Raw genomic sequence first — 22,132 nt, 5'->3', positions numbered from 1 at the left:
TCCACTGTCCTGTTAAGATCAGATTAGAATTCCAATGCTTTGGTTTGTCGATTTCTTCTTAAATTTTTCATTTTATTTCAAATATGTGATTGGATCAAATTGGCACAAGTCACAGGCCATAAACTGAGCCTATAAATATAGTAATACTCAACAAACCAAAACCTTTTATCTCCTTTTCTTTCCTTCTTTTACAAAGGCTCCATCTTTGGCTTTGGTAGAACTTTGTACAGGAATTATTATAAAAATTAGCACTAATAGGACTAGTATTTAACTACCACCAGGTTAAGATAAATTTTAATATTTACATTACTAACAAATCGCTTTAGATTTTTTATAATTATGAATAACTTGTATTTAGTTGTAACGCCTGTTTAGTCCTTACATAACTGATCGATTTTCTGATGATGACTGGGTGGTGTTCTGAGAAACTTAATTGTTCCTTTGATTTAACCGACTTGTTTAGTTCATCTGCTCATGGCCCAAACTCAGTTCAGCATATTCAAGGCGTGAGTTACGGTTAGAGCAAAACTCGACTCGATTCAAAAAATCAATTTCTTCGATTTGAATTGATTTCAAATAGTAATTTCATAAACTCGACTCAACTAGGAAAAATTCAAGTTCAAATTGAGTTATAAAATATAACTCGAATAACTCAAATTTTTTAATAATTAGTAGATTGATTTTCAAGTTTGAGTTGAGTTCATTGAATTTGTATGATATATGTATCTCACATATAAAAAAAACATAAAGAAATATATATGTATTGTATATTGTTTAAAAAAAATCATTTAAATTAAAATTAAATAGTATCATAATATTATAAATATTTACAATTAAATTTAAATAAAAAGTTCAAAAAATCTACTCAAACTGTATAAATTCGACTAAAAAATTTTCAAATTAAATTCGAGTTATAAAAATAAAACTCCTTAACTCAAAAAAATAAAAAAAACAATAATGTTGAGAGTGGGATTTGAACCCACGCCCTTTCGGACCAGAACCTTAATCTGGCGCCTTAGACCAACTCGGCCATCTCAACCTGTTGACCCTAGTTTCATTTTTTTTAAATTAAACAAAATATATTTGAACAATTGGGTCAAGAATGATTTACATGGCCTGTCCAAAACATCTCCAATGGCATCACCTTAACAGCCGGTCCTGCCAAAAAATCCATGTCTTTTACTTAAAATTAAGTCCGCATTTCTTTTTTAAAGAAACCTAATTTGAATTAGGGTGAATATTTAACTAAGTCGAGTAAAAAAATATTAAGATATTTGAATTGGTAAGCTTTATTTTATAAATTTAATTTTATGTTAAAAAATAGTCGAGTCGAGTTGTTCGAATTTCTATTTAAATTTAATTATAAATATTTATAATATTATGATCTTCTTTGATTTAATTTAAATGATTTCTACAATTATATATAATACATATATATTTCTTCAGATTTTTTTTCATATGTGATATACATATATCATATAGAGTTGAAAGATTCGACTCAAACTTAAAAACTAATCGACTAATTACTAAAAATGAGCTATTCGAGTTATATTTTATAATTTGACCTAAATTTAATTTTTTTTTAAATCAAGTTATTATGGTTTGATTCAATTCAATTTTTTTAAAATCAAATCAATTTTTGTTCGCCAACTATAAAAAAGTGCAACTCTTCATTAACCACGTCAAAGAAAAGCCTAAAGTTTACATCTTACCATCTATGATTGGAAAGTGCAATTGTTCCTTTGCTGGGAAACATATGTACTATAAAGTATAACAATGCCCGCTTTTTACATTTTCTCATTTCCCGTATTTTAAAACTTGGTTTTTGGGATAATACTTCAATATTATTTAATGATTATATATACGTTAGAGTTCTTATATTTTTTGAAATTTAATTATTTTAGTTTATATTTGTAAAACTAAAATTTTATATTTTATCTTATTTTTTTTTATTTTTTTATCATTAATTATTGATTTAGTAGATATAAAGAGTAACATAAATTGTTTAATTAAAGATAATTCTTTTTAAAGATTAAAAATTAAATTAGTAAATTTTACAAACACAAAGAACTGATTTAAATTTTACAAAAAAAAAAAGATTTATTCAGCTAAAAGAAATCCTATTCCATCAATACCCCCTCTAAAGCATTAATAAACGGAGTTTTTTCTTCTGCAAGGGACAAGGGTGAAGCGTTAAAGAAAGTTTAAGGACGCCGAAAAAGTGAAAGAGAGACTGTAGCTCTGTGACTCTATCCCGGGAATTTCTGACAAAAGGGTAAAGAGACACGAGAATTGGCAATAAAGTAGAATCGGGACAACCGAGTTGGAACCCTGAGTTGATTGACTCGGGAATGATTCAGTGTACGTAGGTATCTTGATTGGAAAAGTTTAAAGAGTAACATGGCCCCCACTGGATGGATGCATGAATGCCATTGTTGAAGCTGGTTTCACAGTTTCACGCTGACTTCCATTCCAAAGCTCCCACCACTTAAATGTACTTGGGAGCCCCCACGTAGCAAATCCCCCTTTCCTTATTTGTCATGTGTTCCCCCAGCTCCCTTTGTTCTTATCTTCAACCGATCATCTAAACACGCCGTTTTCCATTGCTAGATGCACTATTAAGTCTATTATCCATCCTTTTCTTTTCTTTTCTCTTCTCATTTTCTTTTTTAAATTTTGCCTTCCTGTTTGCCACCTGATCTTGTGTGCAGACAAGAGTCAAGGCCAAGTGTGTCCATGAGAAATGACAGTCAGCTTTGCTGTCGACACGAGCAAACAGGTCTCCATGCCAACTATCATCCCTATTCCATATTAAGACACGTTTCGGTCAAGCTTAATTAACGCCATTGGAGCTCTTATCTCCCTTTACTGTCATATAAATACCATCACCCCCCTTTCAGACAATGTGCTTATCAATCACTTTCCTCATTCTTTTTTCTTTTTTACTTTCCTTTGGTTTCTCTGTTGGAACAATGTCACATCACTCAGGGTGGGTTTGGGGAGCGAAAACAAATTAAGAAGCCTGCACAAGCAAGCTCGAGAAAAGGGTGCATGAGAGGGAAGGGAGGTCCAGAGAATGCTCTCTGCACTTACAAAGGTGTCAGGCAGAGAACTTGGGGTAAATGGGTGGCTGAAATCCGCGAACCCAACCGTGGCGCTCGTCTTTGGCTCGGAACTTTCGATACCTCTCGTGAAGCTGCAATGGCTTATGATGCTGCCGCCCGTAAACTCTACGGCACCGAAGCCAAACTCAACTTGCCAGAATTGTGTCCCAGCCCCCGGTATCCACCACCTTCAACCAATACTCAGGTACCTGCCATAGGGAGTCAACCTCAGAACCTGAATAATCCAGGTACGGGTTCATCAGATATTCCAATTATCATCAGATTCAACGATGTACAACCCGTGTACAATAACGACTCGGTCATGTCTTTCCCCCACAAGAACCTTGATTCTCAAGAAAACCTGGTGGAGAGCAATGAAAAATTGGGGCAAAATGAAGATGGAATTGATAGGTTCTGGGAAATATGAGCGTGAACTTGCCTTTTTTAGATGAATCGATTTGGGCTGAAGCTGCTATCTCATTAGATTTCCCAGTGATGGATGATCCTGGCAGTTTTGCTGGCAACCTTGTGGATGCAACTGGCTGGGATGTCTTGGAATCCCCATGGTGCATGTAAACCAAAGCGAGATGTTACCATTCGTGGAAACGTGAAACAACACATACATGGTAACATAGGGTGCATTATGCATATACAAGTCATAGTTATAGGGTGCATATATAAGGGTGTATATAGAATTATAAATGTTGTTTCCTTCGTACCATCTGCAGTTCTACACTCTAGTCCATACTCTTATAGTAACAGCCATGAACACCACATAGGATTTTCTGGCTTTGTCGTGGCTTTATTTGCTTTTGCTTTTTCCAGTTTATGTTTCTGTGTCACGTACTGTTCTAGCCGGATTATATGTCGAAGCTTATAAAGTTTGTATATAAACAACACGTGCAACATATGTCCTGTCATAGAATAATTTCTAATGTTAATTAGAACGTGGAAAATATACAGAAAGTGTTGCGTTATTGTTTATACAACAATAATAGGTACTGTTTCTTTCTTATTGCTTCGTTTCCTTCATAAATTGAAGGGCCAACTTAATCAGCTAAAAAAATTTCAATAAAAATTACAATGGAAGCAAAAACAAGAATCCGTGTTGGATAAGAAAATGTCAGCGATTGCGCACTTTAATATTGATAATCTTTGCTGCTCTTGTCAGCAACCGCAGCTTTTTCGTGTACATCTTCCGTTTCTTCTTTTTCCTGGCAAGTACAATGAAAAGAGACATTTCTTTGGTTTTTCTTTTTCCAAAACGACAAAACTCGTGTTCACATGCTTGTTTTTTTACTGAGAACTTATGCTCAAGGTGATCTTAAAATCGGCATGTTAATATTTAAATACTACTAAGTTGAACGATCCATTAATGAATCTACAAAAGATTTCCCAAAGGGGTTCTAATATCTGTTGTGAAACCAGAAAGAATCAACTTTGTACTTGACAAACCATGACTAAAACACCATTTTCATGATTTCTCCTTCCATGAAATGATGCGAATTACTCCTATAAATTGAGGAATGCATAAGAACAATCAACCATGGGGTCTCTCTTCTATTCACTGGCTAGCTCATCTTTTAGTCATGTATTGAGTGGATTTTCCAGTTCAAATCAAAATAGAAAACCAATTCTACAATACAAAAGTAATATGTACTCTGCACATATTTCGGATTATATTATTTACTGCAATCATTTTGCTTGATTTACATTTAATTCATGTAATAATTTCCGTTCATAGGTGATGTGCTTACCATATGCTTAATATGACGATAAAACAATGATATAAACCGAAGCCCACTTGATCAAATACCATAAAGGAGATGTGCTATGTGATGATGCATATGGCACAGAATTTCTGTGCATATATGGCTTAAATTGAGGATGCATATGGCACAGAATATCTGTGCATATATGGCTTAAAGGGTGTAGTTTCATCCTGTAATATAAACCAAAAGTATTTGATCGTTAAGGACATTCAATGTCGAGCAAGTCAATATTTTGGTAAAATTTTGCTTTTGCGCAAAGGCAACAGCAGGGAAGAAGATTACAATCAAATGGTTGAAATTTTTTATAAAAGCTCGAAGATGGAAGATGAATAGTGTAGTTGCAGTTAGAGAAAAAAAAGAAGTTAAGCCACATACAAGTTGAGGAGCAAAATCAAGTTCATGATTCCCTGCAGTCTAAATCCAGGGATGATAAGCAGCATTCTCTCTAAAAATCATCCCCATGTATCCCACCTAGTATTGTCATGAAATGGATAGTCATTCGAGCATGAGAGATCCACCAAAAACAAGACTGTTTCCCATTTCTTTGGATTTGATTCATAATGGGTGAGTGTAACATTTGAATCATGTGGTTGACCAAGATGCCCTGTTCCATAGTGCTCGATTAGGATTGAGATCAAAATAAACCATGCAATACTAGGCGATGAAACGATGAACAAAAAAGAATGAAACAGAAGAGCTTGAAGAGAGCGTATAATATAATCAGACAAATCAGAGGCGACCGATAACAAAATAAGACGATGACATGGATGTACCTATCAGGCCAAAAGTGTAAGGAACATCAGGGCCGATTTTTGGCGGAGTCGTAAACCAGAATTATCTGATAGTATTACCTATTCCGATCTCATATATGTATTTGGAGTTATACTGCAGAAGTATGAACAGCTATAGTTACTGAACTACATTCATATTCCAAGCTTATCAAATAATTAAGCTTATTAAACATGAAAAACCTGATTAACAACAGAAAGAGAAGAAGGGTACCTCCAAGTTCTTGATGATGCAGTGATGAATGTAACCGAAGTGTAATTGAAGAACTTATATCTCACAAAAACCCCCTCAGCACGATTCTTATGCTTACTGTTTTCAGAGCAGTAGAGAACTGAACTGGAGCCAGGTTCATCAGGAGTTATCCAGGAAATGATCAGTCCCCTACCATCAGTATCTCCTTGTGTTATATGGACCTATCAGGATTCAGAACCCAGATATTTAAGGTTTAGATAACCCATTAAACTGTTGGAAGAAGTTTTAGAGAAAAGAAATAAGCATGCCTGTTGAGGTGCATTATAACCAGAAGGAGCTAGAAAAACATCACAGTCAAGGGGCATATCTGGAGAATACTCTTTCCTTCCAGTTATTCTCCATTGTAGAACTCAGATGCACTCAATATCAGCATAGAAGATAAACTATAGAAGGATCAAAGACTTTCAGCAAGGTATCTTAGTACAATCTCATGTCATCTGATTCCTGGTTTCTGGTGCATATGTATTACCTAGAACATAAGTGTTCTACTGGTTGGTAATGGTAGGTATTTTTAGTTTCTTGATGGAATATTTTTTCTCAAAAAGTAAGAATTAAAGACTATTCTTATATTATCAGAGTAAAACAAGGAAAGAAAGAAACTATTTTTATTTTCTTTATCATTCTCCAAGGTTTAGGTTATGAGATCAAATTTAACCATGATTAAAGATTTGCGTAAGTGGTTTCATGATATAAACCACATTAGTCTACTGTACATTAAAAACAAGGCATGCTCTATAAACCCAATGCAGATGCATTTTATATCCAGACATGATTGTTTATTGATTTCAATGTAGAAACATGATATAATTATAGCAATAAGCAAAAGTAACCAAGGAAATAATTGATGGACTGTTCAACTATGGCCTCCTGCAGCGATGTGCAGACAATCATTGGACATGTGAGCACCTGCTTGGTTAGTGATTATCCCATTTTTTTGCCATATATTCTCAATACCTTATATTTATTGCAATGAATAAGAACACCTTTGTTCTGTGAAGAACTGTGATGTAATAATATAAGGGCTTAGCCCTCCTTAGTCAATAAAAAAAACACCTTGAATGATATAATTAGGCTGAGTAGCTAAAGCAATGCAGGATAAAATCATATGCTGGCTACATATAATTCTTCCGACTCTAAAACGCTCCAGTATCTATTCTTCAACCAGAGGGAATCGGTTTCCACAGCGTAACCATCTTGATTTCGTTGCCAGCCAAAATAGGCATGAGTCCTGTTCTTTACATCCAATATTCCATGGCCGAAACTGGCTTCACGATAAGCAGAGTAGGTTGGTTGTGGCTCCATCATCCTGTTCAAATTAAGACCAACACTGCTAAGTGATCATAGTCACAAAGAGAATTTTGATTCAAGGAGACAAATCTTGAACACCAGATTGCATACTCTGTCACTAATCCTTCCAGATTTCCTCTATCTCCAATGGTTATGTACACGGGAGCAGATGGATCCTTTATGGGAGTGCACAATCCATTAACAATGCTATACGCAATGTTTGATATGCGTTCCTGAAATGTAAATGATAAAATCGAAGCAATGCGAGCACCAAATATGGATATAGAATCATGGATAGTAACATTGAGTGTTTAAAGGCTAAAGGACCTTTATGTAACTATAATAACTTGCCAAGTTACTTTTACTAGTAAAATTATTGATAAAAAGGTTCCAATCTTACAGATCTTTCATAGGCATGGACGTGTCCGGAAAAAACAACATCAACCTTGTACTCCACGAACCATGGCTCGTACATTACTCTCAATGTCTCCCCCTCCATATAATGATGTACATAACTGCTGTAAAAAGGACAATGCATAAGAACAATGAACCATGGAGTTTCTGTCCTGTTCACTTTCAGAAACTCCTTTTCAAGCCATTTGTATTGAGGTGTAGATTTCCCTGCAATAAACATTTTCAGGAGATCATTGAGATATTTCCAGATACCTTCATCTGCTACATGCATAAAAGCAATTAAAACTGGATGCGTAAACCTTATCTTCAACATGTTAAGGCAGCTCACTGCAACTTCTTGGTTTTTTTACTAGGAATCATGGGAAGAAAACAATCAACTGACATTTTCTCATGACGTTTGTTTGCTAAAGTAAAAAAGATGAATCACCATATTTTCTATTGAATCACTGAAAAGTCGACATTGAATACCATATGCTCATCATATAATTATTTGCAAGTCTATAAAGTTTCACGGGCATAAAAACCCTATTTCCCATTACTATAATAATAAAAAAACTAGGGTTTCAACAACGTACCTTTCGATTCGACTGCAGCAACAAACAAACAAAACTTCACGTAGAAACGCCCTCTGAAATGCAAAAACAATTACGCTTCGATTTCAAAAACTCTATCTATTTTTAGAGGATATCAATGCCTTTATATTTACACCGGATATGTTATTTATATTTAATCGATACAACTACATAAGTGTCGATACTTTTATGTCAAGTGTCGATACTTTCGATAGGATATTTACCTATTTCTTTGAAAGTATCGATAATTTATTACGCGTACTTATTAAAGTATCGACACTTTCAATATATCCGGTATCTATTTACCGTTTGTCATTTGAGACCGGTTTTATCATATTTTTACTTGTTATTGTTTTGGATCGATACATTTTCATAAAATGTCGACATTTTTTAAGCGCTATAACTTCTTCTCTTTTAAATTAAGAAAGTTTCGATACTTATATTAAATTATCGACACTTTTAACATATCATGTAATTTTTTCCGGTTTTGTTATTTTGAGACCTGTTTTATCATATTTTTACCTGTTATATTGGTAAGGATCGATACATTTTCATAAAGTGCCGACACTTTTTAGGCGCTATAACTTCTTCTCTTTTAAATTCAGAAAGTGTCGATACTAATATTAAATTATCGACACTTTCAATATATCCGGTAACTTTTTCCAGTTTTGTCATTTTTTTAGACCAGTTTTATCATATTTTTACCTGTTATATTGTTGTAGATCGATATATTTTTTAAAGTATCGACACTTTATAGGCGCTATAACTTCTTCTCTTTTAAATTCAGAAAGTTTCGATACTTATATTAAATTATCTACACTTTCAATATATATGATAGCGTTTTACCGATTTTGTCATTTTGTGATCGGTTTTGTCATATTTGTACCTGTAATATTGCTATGGAGCGATTCATTTTTCATTTGTATCGATACAAACCGATAAGCTAAGTTTACCGGTTATCAATTTTTTTAATATTTCTTTATGATTTTAACCTACTACATTATTATTACTCAACATTTCCGATAGCGCTAAACCAAATATTATAAATATATTATAATATATCCGGTAACACCGTATATTAGCAATATATTAACCCACATTTTCGTAGACAATCCCATTATGTAATCATCAACTACAATTCTACATCTAAACTAAAAGGATAAATCATCTATAGTCAACACAATCTTTTTATTATAACTAACAAATATATATAAAAAAATCTAATGGTAAAATTTAACGCCAACATAGCTCATTTGCTAGCTGGGCTTCACCTAGGTAATTAATTAAAGCAACAACCAAACGTATGATGGGCATTAATAGCCACGTGTATGGTGGTATGACTTTAGCATGTAGGTCATTTAAAAGGTAAAGAGTTGGACTAAACCCACGCTAACAACTACATTGAGTTTAATTTAATGATGTTATAGTTCGTTACATAAGTAATAACTCAAAGATTAATAAAGCCTTATGAGATGACACGATGAGACTCGAGATTTGAGTTTTTAACCACAAGGAGTGAGAAAAGAGGGCAATACTTTAAACTGATTTCATGTGAGCCAAGCCAAAGATGTGAAAATGGTTGTTAAAGAGGACAAATATTTCAATTCATTAGAAAAACTGGACGAGCATGTTTCTTTTGAGGTTTGAACATGTTGCTTGCGCCGACGCAAACGGAACGGAGATCTAACGGCACACAATACAACTTCATACTTTCAGAAGAAGAAAAACACCTTGAAATTTGGAAACAAACAAACGGCCCACTGACGGTGCTCCTCCACAAGTACATAAAGTAGTTTTGTTTTTTTCAAAAGATGGTCCCAAGTTGCTTGCAATTTCATCACCCAATTCGCCATACTCGTCATCACATTACATGATTGATCGTCAAACTTCGCTTTAGGTTAACTTCCACCAGATGAAAATGTTAAATTTTAAGGCAATAATTATGAAGGGAAAAAGGCATGGGGTTGCATATAATTTTTCATTAACTGCTACTTTAAATAATTTAGGTGAGGAGTGATGCATGCACCAACAATACACGAAATTACAAATATTAGGTAAATGGGAGGACCCATATGAGGGGAAATATGGCCATGAATCAAACACTAATAACTACAACAACTTCGTTGGCAGCAGAAAGAAAAGCATCAATATTAGTTCATCTAATATGGGGTTTGAACTTAGAACCCACCAAAACCAAGGACCCGATGTCTTAGGGTTATGTTGTCGGCTAACCTTAGATCTCTATTTTTTATGAAATATTGTAGACGACAGAAGTAAAATGTGATTAGATTTTATTTCTTTAAAACTATATAAAATTGCACAAGGGACGGTGCACATGGGCAAGCCAAGTAAGGTGACCATTCTCAACCAATCCACATTGACAGATTTTGACCTAAAACATTAATTAAGTACCTTATGTTTAAGCCAACTGTGTTTTTTTTAAGGAGGGGGGCCAAGATTCTTCTTTAAGAGAAGCAACGGGAGAAAACATAGAGAACGTCAAGATGGAGTAAAGCACAAGTCAACAGCTTTTCTTTATTCTGCAGTTAATCTGTATAATTTTCTTTTAACTTCGATAATAAAATTATTAAGAAACCTTAATTTAATCCCATTTTGAGATTTGGATTGTGTAGCTGCTATTGGTTTCACTTAGGAAATTAGAGTTAAAGGAAATGGCAGCAAAGCACATCACATGGCAGATGGTATAGAGGAGAGTCTGCCTCACATGTACAGACAAGCACGATAAGATGCCGGATGGCATCGTCTCAATCATAGTATTTAATTTATTTGCAAGGGTATGGTTGAGAACTACATTATCCAAAAAGGAGCCCTAAAGAAAATGAAATAATACAGCACACAAATGATCTTGCACATGTATACACAAGTGTCCAAAGGCAACACGGTATTCTTCTATCATGATATCATATCTCATTTGTTGCGGATGGAGAGCATGTGGTCAATTGAGATAAGATATATACATAATATTCATTGATCTAAATCACCAATCTTGACAAGTGTCAATTTATTTGCTACAAATGTTGAAGAATTTTAAGTTTTGATAAATTTAAGTTGAAAGAAATTTAGATTTAACTGAATATATCATAGGTGAATCTCTAGATTTTAATTTGCTTTATTTAAAACATCAAAATTACATTTTTTTTATTCAACAAAGAAGTATTACATGTTTAAGATAATCAGATAAATTCAAACTCACACAAGGTGGGATAACATGAGTATCCTAACCACTTGATCAATTAATAGATCTCATCAAAATTAAAATTTAAATATTGTTTACGAGACTTGACCCTTCATCCTATTAAATGATAGTTGATAATGAAATAAATTAATTTTACTTAAAAAATAACAGTTTAGGTTTAAAAGGGTCTAAATCTAATAATTAAAATATATAATAATATAAAAAGGGACTGTAACATAAAAAAATCATTGGAAATTATTCAGCTTTAAGATATAGATAGAAGATGGTAACCTTTTTAGAGAATTGTTTATCGTTTCTACTTTTGATTTAGAAGCATATTGCTTTCCCTTTAGTTATTATTTATCTAATTTACTATACTTCACTTGAAATTCAAGTTTCATTCATATAGCATTCAATGATCGTAGCCCCTATGCATCAATTAACAATACACAGAAATGTCTTTCTCAAAGTTTTAATACCAGTGAGCATAAAAACAAAACAAAAAAATCCCTTGATTCTTCACCACAATTAGAAACCAAAAACGAAAATCAAATTCTGAATTGAACTTGAGGGTAGAAAACATTAATAATACAAAGTTTATGGTTCAGCCTCTGTTATTTTCCTTTTTCCTACTACTACTCTTTTGCCATGGCAAATGGCAAATGGCAAATGGCAAATGGCAAATGGCAAATGGCAAATGGCAAATGGCAAATGGCAAATGGCAAAATGTGTAAATGTAATAATGATTTTGGAGTGCCTTTTTTGTTCGTTACTTCCATTCCATTAAAACTCCAACTGCAATATTTTAATGGCCGAAATGTGCAGGACTCTTCCATGACTTTTCTATCTGCAAGTAACATATCCCAAGTACATTTAAAAACAGCAGAGTTCAGAGCTTTTATGTGAACTGCGAGAAGAACGATGAAGGTTTCAAAGTAGAACACTGTCTTTACCAACTTCTCTCCTACTTCACCAATTCAAGTTTTATTTTATTTCTCAAAATTTCCCTCCCGCTTTACTGTCATTGAAGTGAAATGGAAACTAACTCAGTTTCCAAGCTGTTTTTTTTTCTTCATTGCCCTTTTAGCGAGTTCCCAGCTGATCCACTGCAGCGTTACCTACGACAAGAAAGCTATTCTCATCAATGGACAAAGGAGAATCCTCATCTCCGGCTCCATTCACTATCCCAGAAGCACCCCTGAGGTATTGTCTTTTTAGTCTGTGTGTGTGATTTTTTTTTTAAACAAATCTCCTGAAACTTTTATAAAGTACTGATTTTGGGCTGTTTCTTTCCTGGTTGTAGATGTGGGAGGATCTTATTAAGAAAGCTAAGTCGGAGGCTTGGATGTCATCGACACCTATGTCTTTTGGAACGGTCATGAACCTTCTCCTGGCAACGTACTGCTTTAGATCTCTAATGGGTCATCATGTTTCTTTTCAGTTCAACTTCTTTAAAATTTCATTAGAGTTTCTTATTTGATATATTTCCAGTATAATTTCGAGGGAAGATACGACCTGGTACGGTTTATCAAGACAGTGCAAAATCGGGATTATACGTTCATCTTCGCATTGGACCTTATGTTTGTGCAGAGTGGAATTTGGGTACTTACTATTTTTATGATCCTTTGCCTTTTTGGTTGAAGAATTCTTTTAACTTTCTTAAAGAGTAAATGCTTGGTAAAATATTTGTTATAATTTAGTTTATGTATTTTTATTTCTGTTTGTTGAGTTGAGTAGTTTACACTCTTGTATTTTCTCTGCTACAGAGGATTTCCCGTTTGGCTAAAGTTGTTCCTGGTATCAGCTTCAGAACTGATAATGAGCCCTTCAAGGTGTCTTTTTGTCTATCGGTTCTGTCTGTTTGTTACTTTGAATTTAAAATGGAAAACTAATAGGCTTTTAAGTTTCATCCCCCCCCCCCCCCTCAGAGAGCAATGCAAGGATTTACCCCAGAAAATTGTCCAAATGATGAAGAATGAAAGACTTTTGCATCACAAGGTGGCCCCATCATCTTGTCTCAGGTATGAGATATCTGCTATTTGGCATTTAGGTTTCTAATTTAGTGGTTTTGATTTGCTTAAATTAGCTACGATGCCATAACGGTGGATTCTTTGGTCTGAATTGGCTTACTATTTTAAGCTTGTTGATCTCTTTAGTACTATTATTTCATTTTTGTGCAGATTGAAAATGAATATGGACCGGAGAGTAAGGCACTTGGAGCAGCTGGTCATGCATACATTAATTGGGCTGCAAAAATGGCTGTTGAACTGAATACGGGAGTCCCATGGGTAATGTGCAAGGAAGATGACGCCCCAGACCCTATGGTAAGCTATGATCTGCTTAACTCCAATCATTTCTTCATCTTTACCAGTTTCATGTCATCTTGAAAGACCTGACTATGATTCCACTCGTATTTTGAATTCAGATAAATGCATGTAATGGCTTTTACTGCGATGCATTCTCACCCAACAAACCTTACAAGCCTACGTTGTGGACCGAGGCTTGGAGTGGCTGGTGAGTACTTTCCTTGCCGATCCTCTAGGCTGATGTTCGGAATGGTTAAAGTTAACATACTTATTTCTCTATTAATTTATCTGATATTTCTTCCCCCAACATTGTGAAGGTTTACAGAATTCGGTGGCACAATTCACCAGCGTCCGGTTCAAGACTTGGCGTTTGCTGTTGCTCGTTTCATACAAAAGGTGGCTCGTATATTAATTATTATATGGTTAGTTACCATGTTTATTTTGGTTTTTAATTGAAACTTTGCATGTTACCGGCAACAGGTTTAATCTTACAGCTTATCCTGTGTTTGCATTTGATAGTATCACGGAGGAACCAACTTTGGACGGACAGCTGGTGGACCATTTATTACAACCAGTTACGACTATGATGCTCCGATCGACGAATATGGTGAGAAACCAAATTCATTCTCATCGTAACTAAAACCATAAATTGTGATGTTCCCTTAATTTTTCACAATCTAAGCATGCCTTATCTGAATCTGAAAGGAGCAATCGGTTAATCCACATATCGTTGTCATTTCCTTTTCTTCCTTGCAATATTCTCATAGATTTGTCTTCGAACTCTTACTAGTGTGACTGACAAGCTTATATCATTTAGGCTTAATCCGGGAACCTAATACAGTCATCTGAAGGAGCTTCACAAGGCTATTAAGCTATGTGAACATGCTTTAGTATCCTCGGATCCTACTGTTACTTCATTAGGAACCTATCACCAGTAAGCTTTTCAACTCAATGATTACTCTTTATTCATCTGTTGGTGATAGTAGATAATTTGCAGAAAGAATTTTCCACTGACAATGATAGTAATGATTACTTTTCAGCCCATGTATTCTCATCAAGGGGAGGAAGCTGTGCAGCTTTTCTCTCTAATTACCATATGAAATCTGCTGCCAGGGTGACTTTTAATAACAGGCACTACGATTTGCCCCCTTGGTCTATTAGCATTCTTCCTGACTGCAAACATGTGGCGTTTAACACTGCATTAGTAAGTAAATTCAGAGGCCACTGTTTTAATGTAGTTTAAAGCTAATTTGTTTAAATCTTTTGGTTTTCTTATGGAAGTACTTATATAGTTATCCTATGTGCAACAAGGTTGGGGTTAAAACCTCGCGAATCCAAATGTTGCCGACGAACTCCAAGATTATCATGGGAAGCTTATGATGAAGACATTTCTTCTCTAGGGGAAAGTTCAACAACCACGGCTCCTGGACTCTTGGATCAGATTAATGTTACAAGAGATAAAAGTGACTACCTGTGGTACACTACCAGGTAGGCATTTTGATACACTTGAGATTTAATATTTAGTTTAAATCGGTCAAGGCAACAGGTTCATAATTTTTTTTCTTCTTGATTAAATTTCATTCCAGTGTTGACATTAGTCCGTCGGAATCATTTCTAAGAGGAGGACGAAAACCCACTCTCAATGTGGATTCAGCTGGCCATGCTCTTCATGTCTTCATCAATGGACAGCTCTCAGGTTAGTTGTAGATTTACTCATCAAGTAAAACGGTTAACCTACATTACATATAGAGCAGTGTACTATATATCTGCATAAGTCTTACTAAAGCGTAAACATTACAGGGTCTGCATATGGAACTAGGAAGACCGGGCATTCACATATACAGGACCAGCGAACCTACATGCGGGAACAAATCGCATTGCACTTCTCAGTGTAGCTGTTGGATTGCAGGTTAGTTGCTCGACCATGCGTTTATGGATATTTGGACTATTCATTTACATTTGAACCATACTAAAACTTTAAACTCAATACACTATAAAGTTTTTCAATTATTGACACGAATTTATGGTGGCGTGAAGAATGTTGGAGTGCACTACGAGACATGGAAAACTGGAATCCAGAGTGTTTCGTTGCATGGTCTTGACCAACGAAAGAAAGACTTAACGTGGCAGAAATGGTCATACCAGGTTTGACAACTTGCATTCTTTTGCCAAAAACTACTATTTGCCTGTTTCAATGATGCATTATGAATTCCAGAACAAGTTACATTTTGCTTAGAGAACTACTCTCGAACAGGTTGGCCTAAAAGGAGAATCAATGAATTTGGTTTCCCCAAAGGGACTCTCATCTGTCGAATGGATTCGGGGTTCACTAGCTGCACGGAGCCGGCAGTCTATGACATGGTACAAGGTAAAAATGCTGCAGGGGTTTATTGTTTTTGTTTTATTTTTGTGAGAAGCTAATCATGGCTTGGATTATTGTAGGTATATTTCAATGCCCCGGGAGGCAATGAACCATTGGCTTTGGATATGCGGAGTATGGGAAAAGGTCAGGTATGGATCAACGGACAGAGCTTAGGAAGATATTGGATGGCTTATGCAAAGGGTGACTGCAGTACTTGTAGTTACTTGGGGACATTCCGACCTACAAAGTGCCAGAGTGGTTGTGGCCAGCCCACCCAAAGATGGTATTACATCATTCTTAAACTCCATAAATGTCTAGGCCTAGCATAAAATACGAATCCTCCTAAACTCTTTATTGTCTGGATATTTTAGGTACCACGTTCCGAGATCATGGCTAAAGCCAACACGAAATTTGTTGGTAGTCTTTGAAGAACTAGGTGGAGATGCATCAAAAATCTCTCTTGTGAGGAGATCGGTTTTATAAACATTACCTGGACAACATCACAAGTGAGAAAGCTGTGAAGAAGAAAAGAAGAAAGAGGAGTAAGGATATGGATATGGATGGAAAAAATATTCCAGTTTCACTGTCTAGATTTTATTTCACTATTGTTTAATTGGGCAGCCATCAACAAATTCACCATGTGTGATTATGAATGATCTGTAAAGAAATGGGAAGTTCAGCGTAGAGCACTGGATTCTAAGCTCAGAAAACAGGCAAGGATTTTAATATAATATCTGATACCATACAGATACAAAAGCAGAAGCAAACAGTGGATAAACACAAACACAAATACAACCACATAGTATCCATCAGAAAGACGGATATTTATGAGACTCTAGTTTCAGAAACAACTTCAAACTTGACGAAGTAGAACTGAGCATTTATTCCATACTTTAAGCATCAACTTCAGCAGAGTACATGACTATTTTCTGCTCGATTTCATCTTTCCTTGCCCCCACTGTCCGGTCAATTACATTGTCTCCTTTGAGATAAATTAAAGTTGGCATGGCCTGCACATCCTAACCTTCGGCCACAGTCTGAGATAAACAAAACCATAAAATGGCCAATAAAGTAAAATAACTACCTCTACCATCCTCTGCTTCAGTCAAGTTTAAACAAATCAAGAAGCTAAATTCACACTGTATTATAAGAAGCAAAGGCTGAAGAGACGATACCTTCAATTCATCCACATCCACCTTCAAGACTATGAGATTGGGCAGCTTCTTCGCAAGATCTGCCAAGACTGGTGCAATAAAACGACATGGCCCGCACCATGAAGCTGTGAAATCCACCACCACCTATCCAACAAATATTTGATTAAGCATAATAAAGCTTTTCAAATATCATGGGGAAAAAAGAAAGAAGAAAATCATCAGAAATTGGTGAAAAGCCAAAACATTAGTGACTGATGAACTGGAACAAAAAGAATGGCATATCCATGAAACAAACAAAGCATAGATTTTTACCAGTTTCTTGGACTCCTTTGCTAACCGAAACTGCTGTTCCCATGAATCAACAGTGTGACAGCTGATCACTTGTCCCTCTGCCGCCATGTTTTTCCCTTCGATTCTTTCCTGTCAAACAAAGAAGCAGACTAAACGGCAGAAGCAGATACCTTTTCTTTGCTCCTTGAATTCCACGACACAATTCCTTTATATAGGGGAGTTAAGAATCCTGTTATGAGAATGCCATTTGTAAACGTCATTACGAAACACGTGGCGGCGATTTCTCATATGTCAGTGACGCAAGCTTTTAAAGGTCGTCGGCGAAAATTGAAATAGTTCCGTCCATTCCATTTATATGAGAACACGACACCAACAAGTTGCAGGGGATGACGGTAATTGTCTTTATTATTATTATTATTAAAGGGGATTACGGTAATTGTAAATTATACCTAATAAAAATATAACGCCACGCATCCTTTCTACCTAAATATCACAAATAAAAAATTATTCCATAAATTAACCTTTATTTTTAATTATTTTTCTTCAAACAATATTTTTATAATATATTTTAGAATTTCAACTATACCAAATTAATTTAAGTTTATAATATATATATTTATATTTATAATAATTGTTAATATAATTTCGTGTTAGACGTGTTTTATTAGTCATGTCTTTCATTTAAATTGAGATAATGTCTCTCACTTAGATTTGAGATATCTTTCAAATCTCATATGTTATCACGTAGAACAAAAATACATTTTTTAATAGATGAATAAAATGGTATGTTTTTATTTTATGTGCGATGAAAGGATTTTTTTGGGAACAATTTCTATTTAGGAGAAGGAAAGAACAATTTTACTCCTAATACATATTTAACTCACAATCTAAGAGAAAGAATAGATGTCAACTGAGAATTTTTAACTACTTACTCAGAGATTATTGACGTTAAAAGTTTCATTTTAAAAACTAATCAAAGTATTGTATTAATTTAGAAAATAATTTTAATTCCTTATGTCATCGGTTTGTTCACTTTTGATCTCTTAACTATTAATTTATGTTAATCCATCAACGAAAATCAGAGTTGACAATTAAAATATAAACTTCTACTTCTTAAATAGGTACACAATCCAAAAGCTTTAACATTATTAACAGCAACATGAAGCTGGGCCAAATTATCACCATTGATATCAAAATCATCATCCAATTCGCATTTACCCTACTTTATAATTATTATTATATATATTAATTATTATTATTATTTTACTTTCAAATGTCATCCTAAAAGATTGGGAATCCCTTAGTTCAAGAACACAATTGGTTCACCGGCGAGAACCCATGCCCGAAAAACAATCTCAATGACATTCGAGACTGAACAATGAAAACTCTATAAGCCGCAAAGACGCGACGAACGCGACAACTAACGTCAAATCTGCTGTCCCAAACGACAATGGATTCAACATGCAACTACAGGGGTTTTCATCTTTTATTTTTCTTTTTGTTATACTTTCCAACATCAACAAGTGAATACAATCAAGAGGATGAATATTAGAGATCAAATAACTGACATCAATAATCCGACGACAACGGCTACTCTGATCTCGAAAAAAAATAGTAAAAGATTTATCCAGTAACAGTCTTGAGTAATAGTTGCGATGATTCACAAGGGAAAAATGAATATTTTAGAATGGAGAAGTTAACGATGAAGGCTTTGAGAATGGTGGTTCAACAGCGAGGTGGTTGGACAGTTCAGCCAACGGTGTTGGCGATGGTGAACTCTTTGAACGACATTGGTTGTGTAACGTGTTGATGACTACTGAGGCGATTAAAAACGACGAATGTCGTGAGAAATTAAACAGCGGTAATGACCCAGGCTAATTGCCTCGATGGAGGCGAAACTCAAGCGGCGGTAGAGGCCTATTAAGTGGCGGCAACGATAACAGTGAGAGGAAAACTATGGTTCCCATTTACTTGTCAATCTGACGGTTAAAATGCCTAACCACTAAATTAACAAATTTTGCATCCTCCTTGTTAAAGTTTAAATGACTTGGCTACAAATCAGTGCTTCACATACATGCTTGGGTACAATTTTAAGGTTTGTTTGTTCAATATTTATATCATTCCTTCGTTTAAGAGTTATCAGTTTTGTATGTATATATTTTGTTGAAGCTACTTCAAGTGATTTGAAATAATGTTTATGGTTAAAGTACATGCAATTAGCTTGAAGATTTTTCCTCCTTTTTTACTTTGTCTAGGGTTGTTGTAAAGAGTGAACCGTCTTTTTTATTTTATAGGCTTCTTATGAGTTGCCAGAAGTGATTCTTTACATGTTCATATGAATGCAATTAGTTTACTGTTTGTTTTCTTGTGATGAAGAGTTGCATATTGGTATTTCTGTTCTTTTACTCGCATAATTTTAGTCTAAGGGTATTTTAGAAGAAGATGATGAATGGTTTAACGTGGAGGTTTTTTATTTTTTAATTTTCAACTTAAATATCTGTTAATGAATTAACGGGAGCTAAAGGTTGAAAGATTAAAATCAAACAAATCGACAATGTAAGAAAATAAAACCATTATTATTTTTGAACCGATGACTTAACCGGACAGACCGAAAACATACTGATATTTAGGTAAAAAGGGGTCGCCTTGCTGCTAGCTCCCAGTGCTTGCTTTGCTTTCAGGAGGAAACACGTCATTCTTTAGGGAAGCTCAAGATAAAGCCCATTCCTCGTTAAAGGCCAATTGTATTTTTCTCTATTGGATTTGGAGTTGGAGGCCTACTTATGAAATTTTATTTTGTACTACCATGTTAACGGTATCCATTTTCTTCATTTTTGGACTGTTCAAATTCTTTAATAAAAAAATTAAAATTATTTTTGGAAAAATAGATTAAATTCCTATTTGTATTGGATTTTATCACATCTATGGCATAAATAATTAAACACGTTTCATATAATAAACCATTGAGAAAAACGTTTAATAAATAATTATATAAATGAAGTAGTAAGAAATTTGTATGTAAATTTATTAGTCTCGTATTTAGATTTTAACTTGAAGTTTTTAATAATTTAAAATAAAAATCATACAAAAATATTAAAAGATAAAAATATTATTGTAACCTAAAAGAAGATTATTTTATCTAATACTTGATTAATCCTTGCAATGATGCTAAAAGAAGATTATCTCTAATTACCTTTTGAATAAAAGTATGGAAATAATTAGTCATTATCCCAATTAAAAAGATTTTTTTCTCTTGCATTCGAATAGAAAACGACGTATGAAAGATGAAACAGGCGGCACCACCACCAGAGCTGTCCAGTCCAATGCCAGAATGCAGAAAAGTTAAGTCCCACGTGGGCTTCTTCACTCCACATTTTCATGCCCAAATTTTTTCTACCCCGCAAGAATATCCAATCCTTATCATAACTCACAATCCTTACCAAATTCTTCACAATCTCTTTTTCTTCCTAAGCTTTAGATTTACTAGATTTCAATATCAAATGAATCATCTAAATTACTAATAAACCAAGATAATAGCTATCCTTCTTTTCCACAAATGGGGCTAATATCGGTTTAATTCTCTTTTATTTTTAATTTCGTTTAGGCGAAACTTCAAACACTTTCTGCTTTTTCTTCAATGGCTCTCCCTCAGCTAATTCCTTCCCACTCTTCTTCGCTCACTCACCAACCTTCCATAAACCCTCACGCAGCCAACCCATACCCCATTTTCAAGCCCTTTTCGAAATCATCTTCTCTTTCTCAATCGCGCAGGTTTCACAGGCTCAACACTCTCCGTTGCTCGGCTTCCTCTTTCCCCGAGAATCACCACACCGAGCACCCAAAATCAGACGACGTGGTAGAGCTCCCCATATTTCCTCTCCCTTTGGTTCTCTTCCCCGGCGCCATCCTCCCTCTCCAGATCTTCGAGTTCCGTTACCGCATTACGATGCACACGCTCCTCCACACCGACCTCCGCTTCGGCGTCATTTACTCCGACTCCGTCACTGGTACCGCAGACGTCGGATGCGTCGGCGAGATCGTCAAACACGAACGCCTCGTCGACGACCGCTTCTTCCTCATATGTAAAGGCCAGGAACGGTTCCGTATCACCAACGTCGTCCGAACGAAGCCGTATCTCGTTGCGGAAGTCAATTGGCTCGAAGACCGACCTTCCGGCTCGGAAGATTTGGACGGATTGGCCAACGAAGTGGAGAGTTACATGAAAGACGTGATTCGGTTATCAAATCGACTTAAAGGGAAACAGGAGAAGGAAACGCTGGATTTGAGGAGGAATCTATTTCCGACTCCGTTCTCGTTTTTTGTTGGTAGTACATTCGAAGGAGCGCCCAGAGAGCAACAGGCTTTACTGGAGCTGGAAGATACAGCGATCCGGTTAAAAAGAGAGAAGGAAACTTTAAGGAATACCCTTAATTACTTGTCCGCCGCTTCTGCTGTGAAACATGTGTTTCCCTCTTCATGATGAGGATTTAATCAAAAATTTGAAGCTCAAACTTCAGTGAATATATACATATTTGGATTCGTAATTCGTTATATACGAACTGTAAATTATGGATTGGAATCTCTGCTTGTTTTTTCGGCATCTGCTGTTCTTCTCTGCGTTGATTTCCCCTAA

General features: G+C 35.1%; 2 protein-coding genes, 1 non-coding gene and 4 pseudogenes across 3 annotated transcripts; 3 read left to right on the top strand and 4 right to left on the bottom strand.

Moving 5' to 3' along the window:
* Nucleotides 1-958: 958 nt before the first annotated feature.
* TRNAL-AAG lies at nt 959-1,039 on the bottom strand. Its single transcript has one exon. It is a non-coding gene; the product is annotated as a tRNA-Leu (tRNA).
* A 1,805-nt stretch (nt 1,040-2,844) lies between these two features.
* Nucleotides 2,845-4,069, top strand: LOC120190583 (annotated as a pseudogene).
* Nucleotides 4,070-4,227: 158 nt separating this feature from the next.
* Nucleotides 4,228-6,808, bottom strand: LOC120190582 (annotated as a pseudogene).
* Nucleotides 6,809-6,906: 98 nt separating this feature from the next.
* The window catches only part of LOC120190581, a 28,391-nt pseudogene continuing 13,165 nt past the window's right edge, over nt 6,907-22,132 (bottom strand).
* Nucleotides 12,176-16,785, top strand: LOC120190355 (annotated as a pseudogene).
* On the bottom strand, nt 16,759-17,664 carry LOC120190353 (thioredoxin H1-like). The gene is made up of 3 exons (XM_039193444.1): nt 17,521-17,664; nt 17,230-17,352; nt 16,759-17,091 (listed from the first exon to the last, which is right to left on the bottom strand). Exons 1-3 carry the CDS (start codon nt 17,605-17,607, stop codon nt 17,074-17,076), a joined length of 228 nt encoding a protein of 75 aa, XP_039049375.1. The 5' UTR covers nt 17,608-17,664; the 3' UTR covers nt 16,759-17,073.
* Nucleotides 21,091-22,093, top strand: LOC120190350 (lon protease 2-like). Its single transcript, XM_039193442.1, has one exon. The coding sequence runs from the start codon at nt 21,137-21,139 to the stop codon at nt 21,977-21,979; it is 843 nt and encodes a 280-aa protein (XP_039049373.1). The 5' UTR covers nt 21,091-21,136; the 3' UTR covers nt 21,980-22,093.

The sequence above is a fragment of the Hibiscus syriacus genome, unplaced genomic scaffold (genome assembly GCF_006381635.1).
Source record: "Hibiscus syriacus cultivar Baekdansim isolate YM2019G1 unplaced genomic scaffold, ASM638163v2 tig00116962_pilon, whole genome shotgun sequence".
Taxonomy (NCBI): domain Eukaryota; kingdom Viridiplantae; phylum Streptophyta; class Magnoliopsida; order Malvales; family Malvaceae; genus Hibiscus; species Hibiscus syriacus.
The sequence above is the reverse complement of the archived record's forward strand: the minus strand, read 5'-3'. Positions and strand labels throughout refer to the sequence as shown.

Excerpts from the sequence above, each read along its gene's own strand:
- LOC120190350 (XM_039193442.1), top strand. The coding sequence starts at position 21,137 with ATGGCTCTCCCTCAGCTAATTCCTTCCCACTCTTCTTCGCTCACTCAC.
- LOC120190353 (XM_039193444.1), bottom strand. The coding sequence starts at position 17,607 with ATGGCGGCAGAGGGACAAGTGATCAGCTGTCACACTGTTGATTCATGG. Across the intron at positions 17,353-17,520 it reads CAAAGGAGTCCAAGAAACTG|GTGGTGGTGGATTTCACAGC; the intron begins GTAAAAATCTAT and ends TTTGTTGGATAG.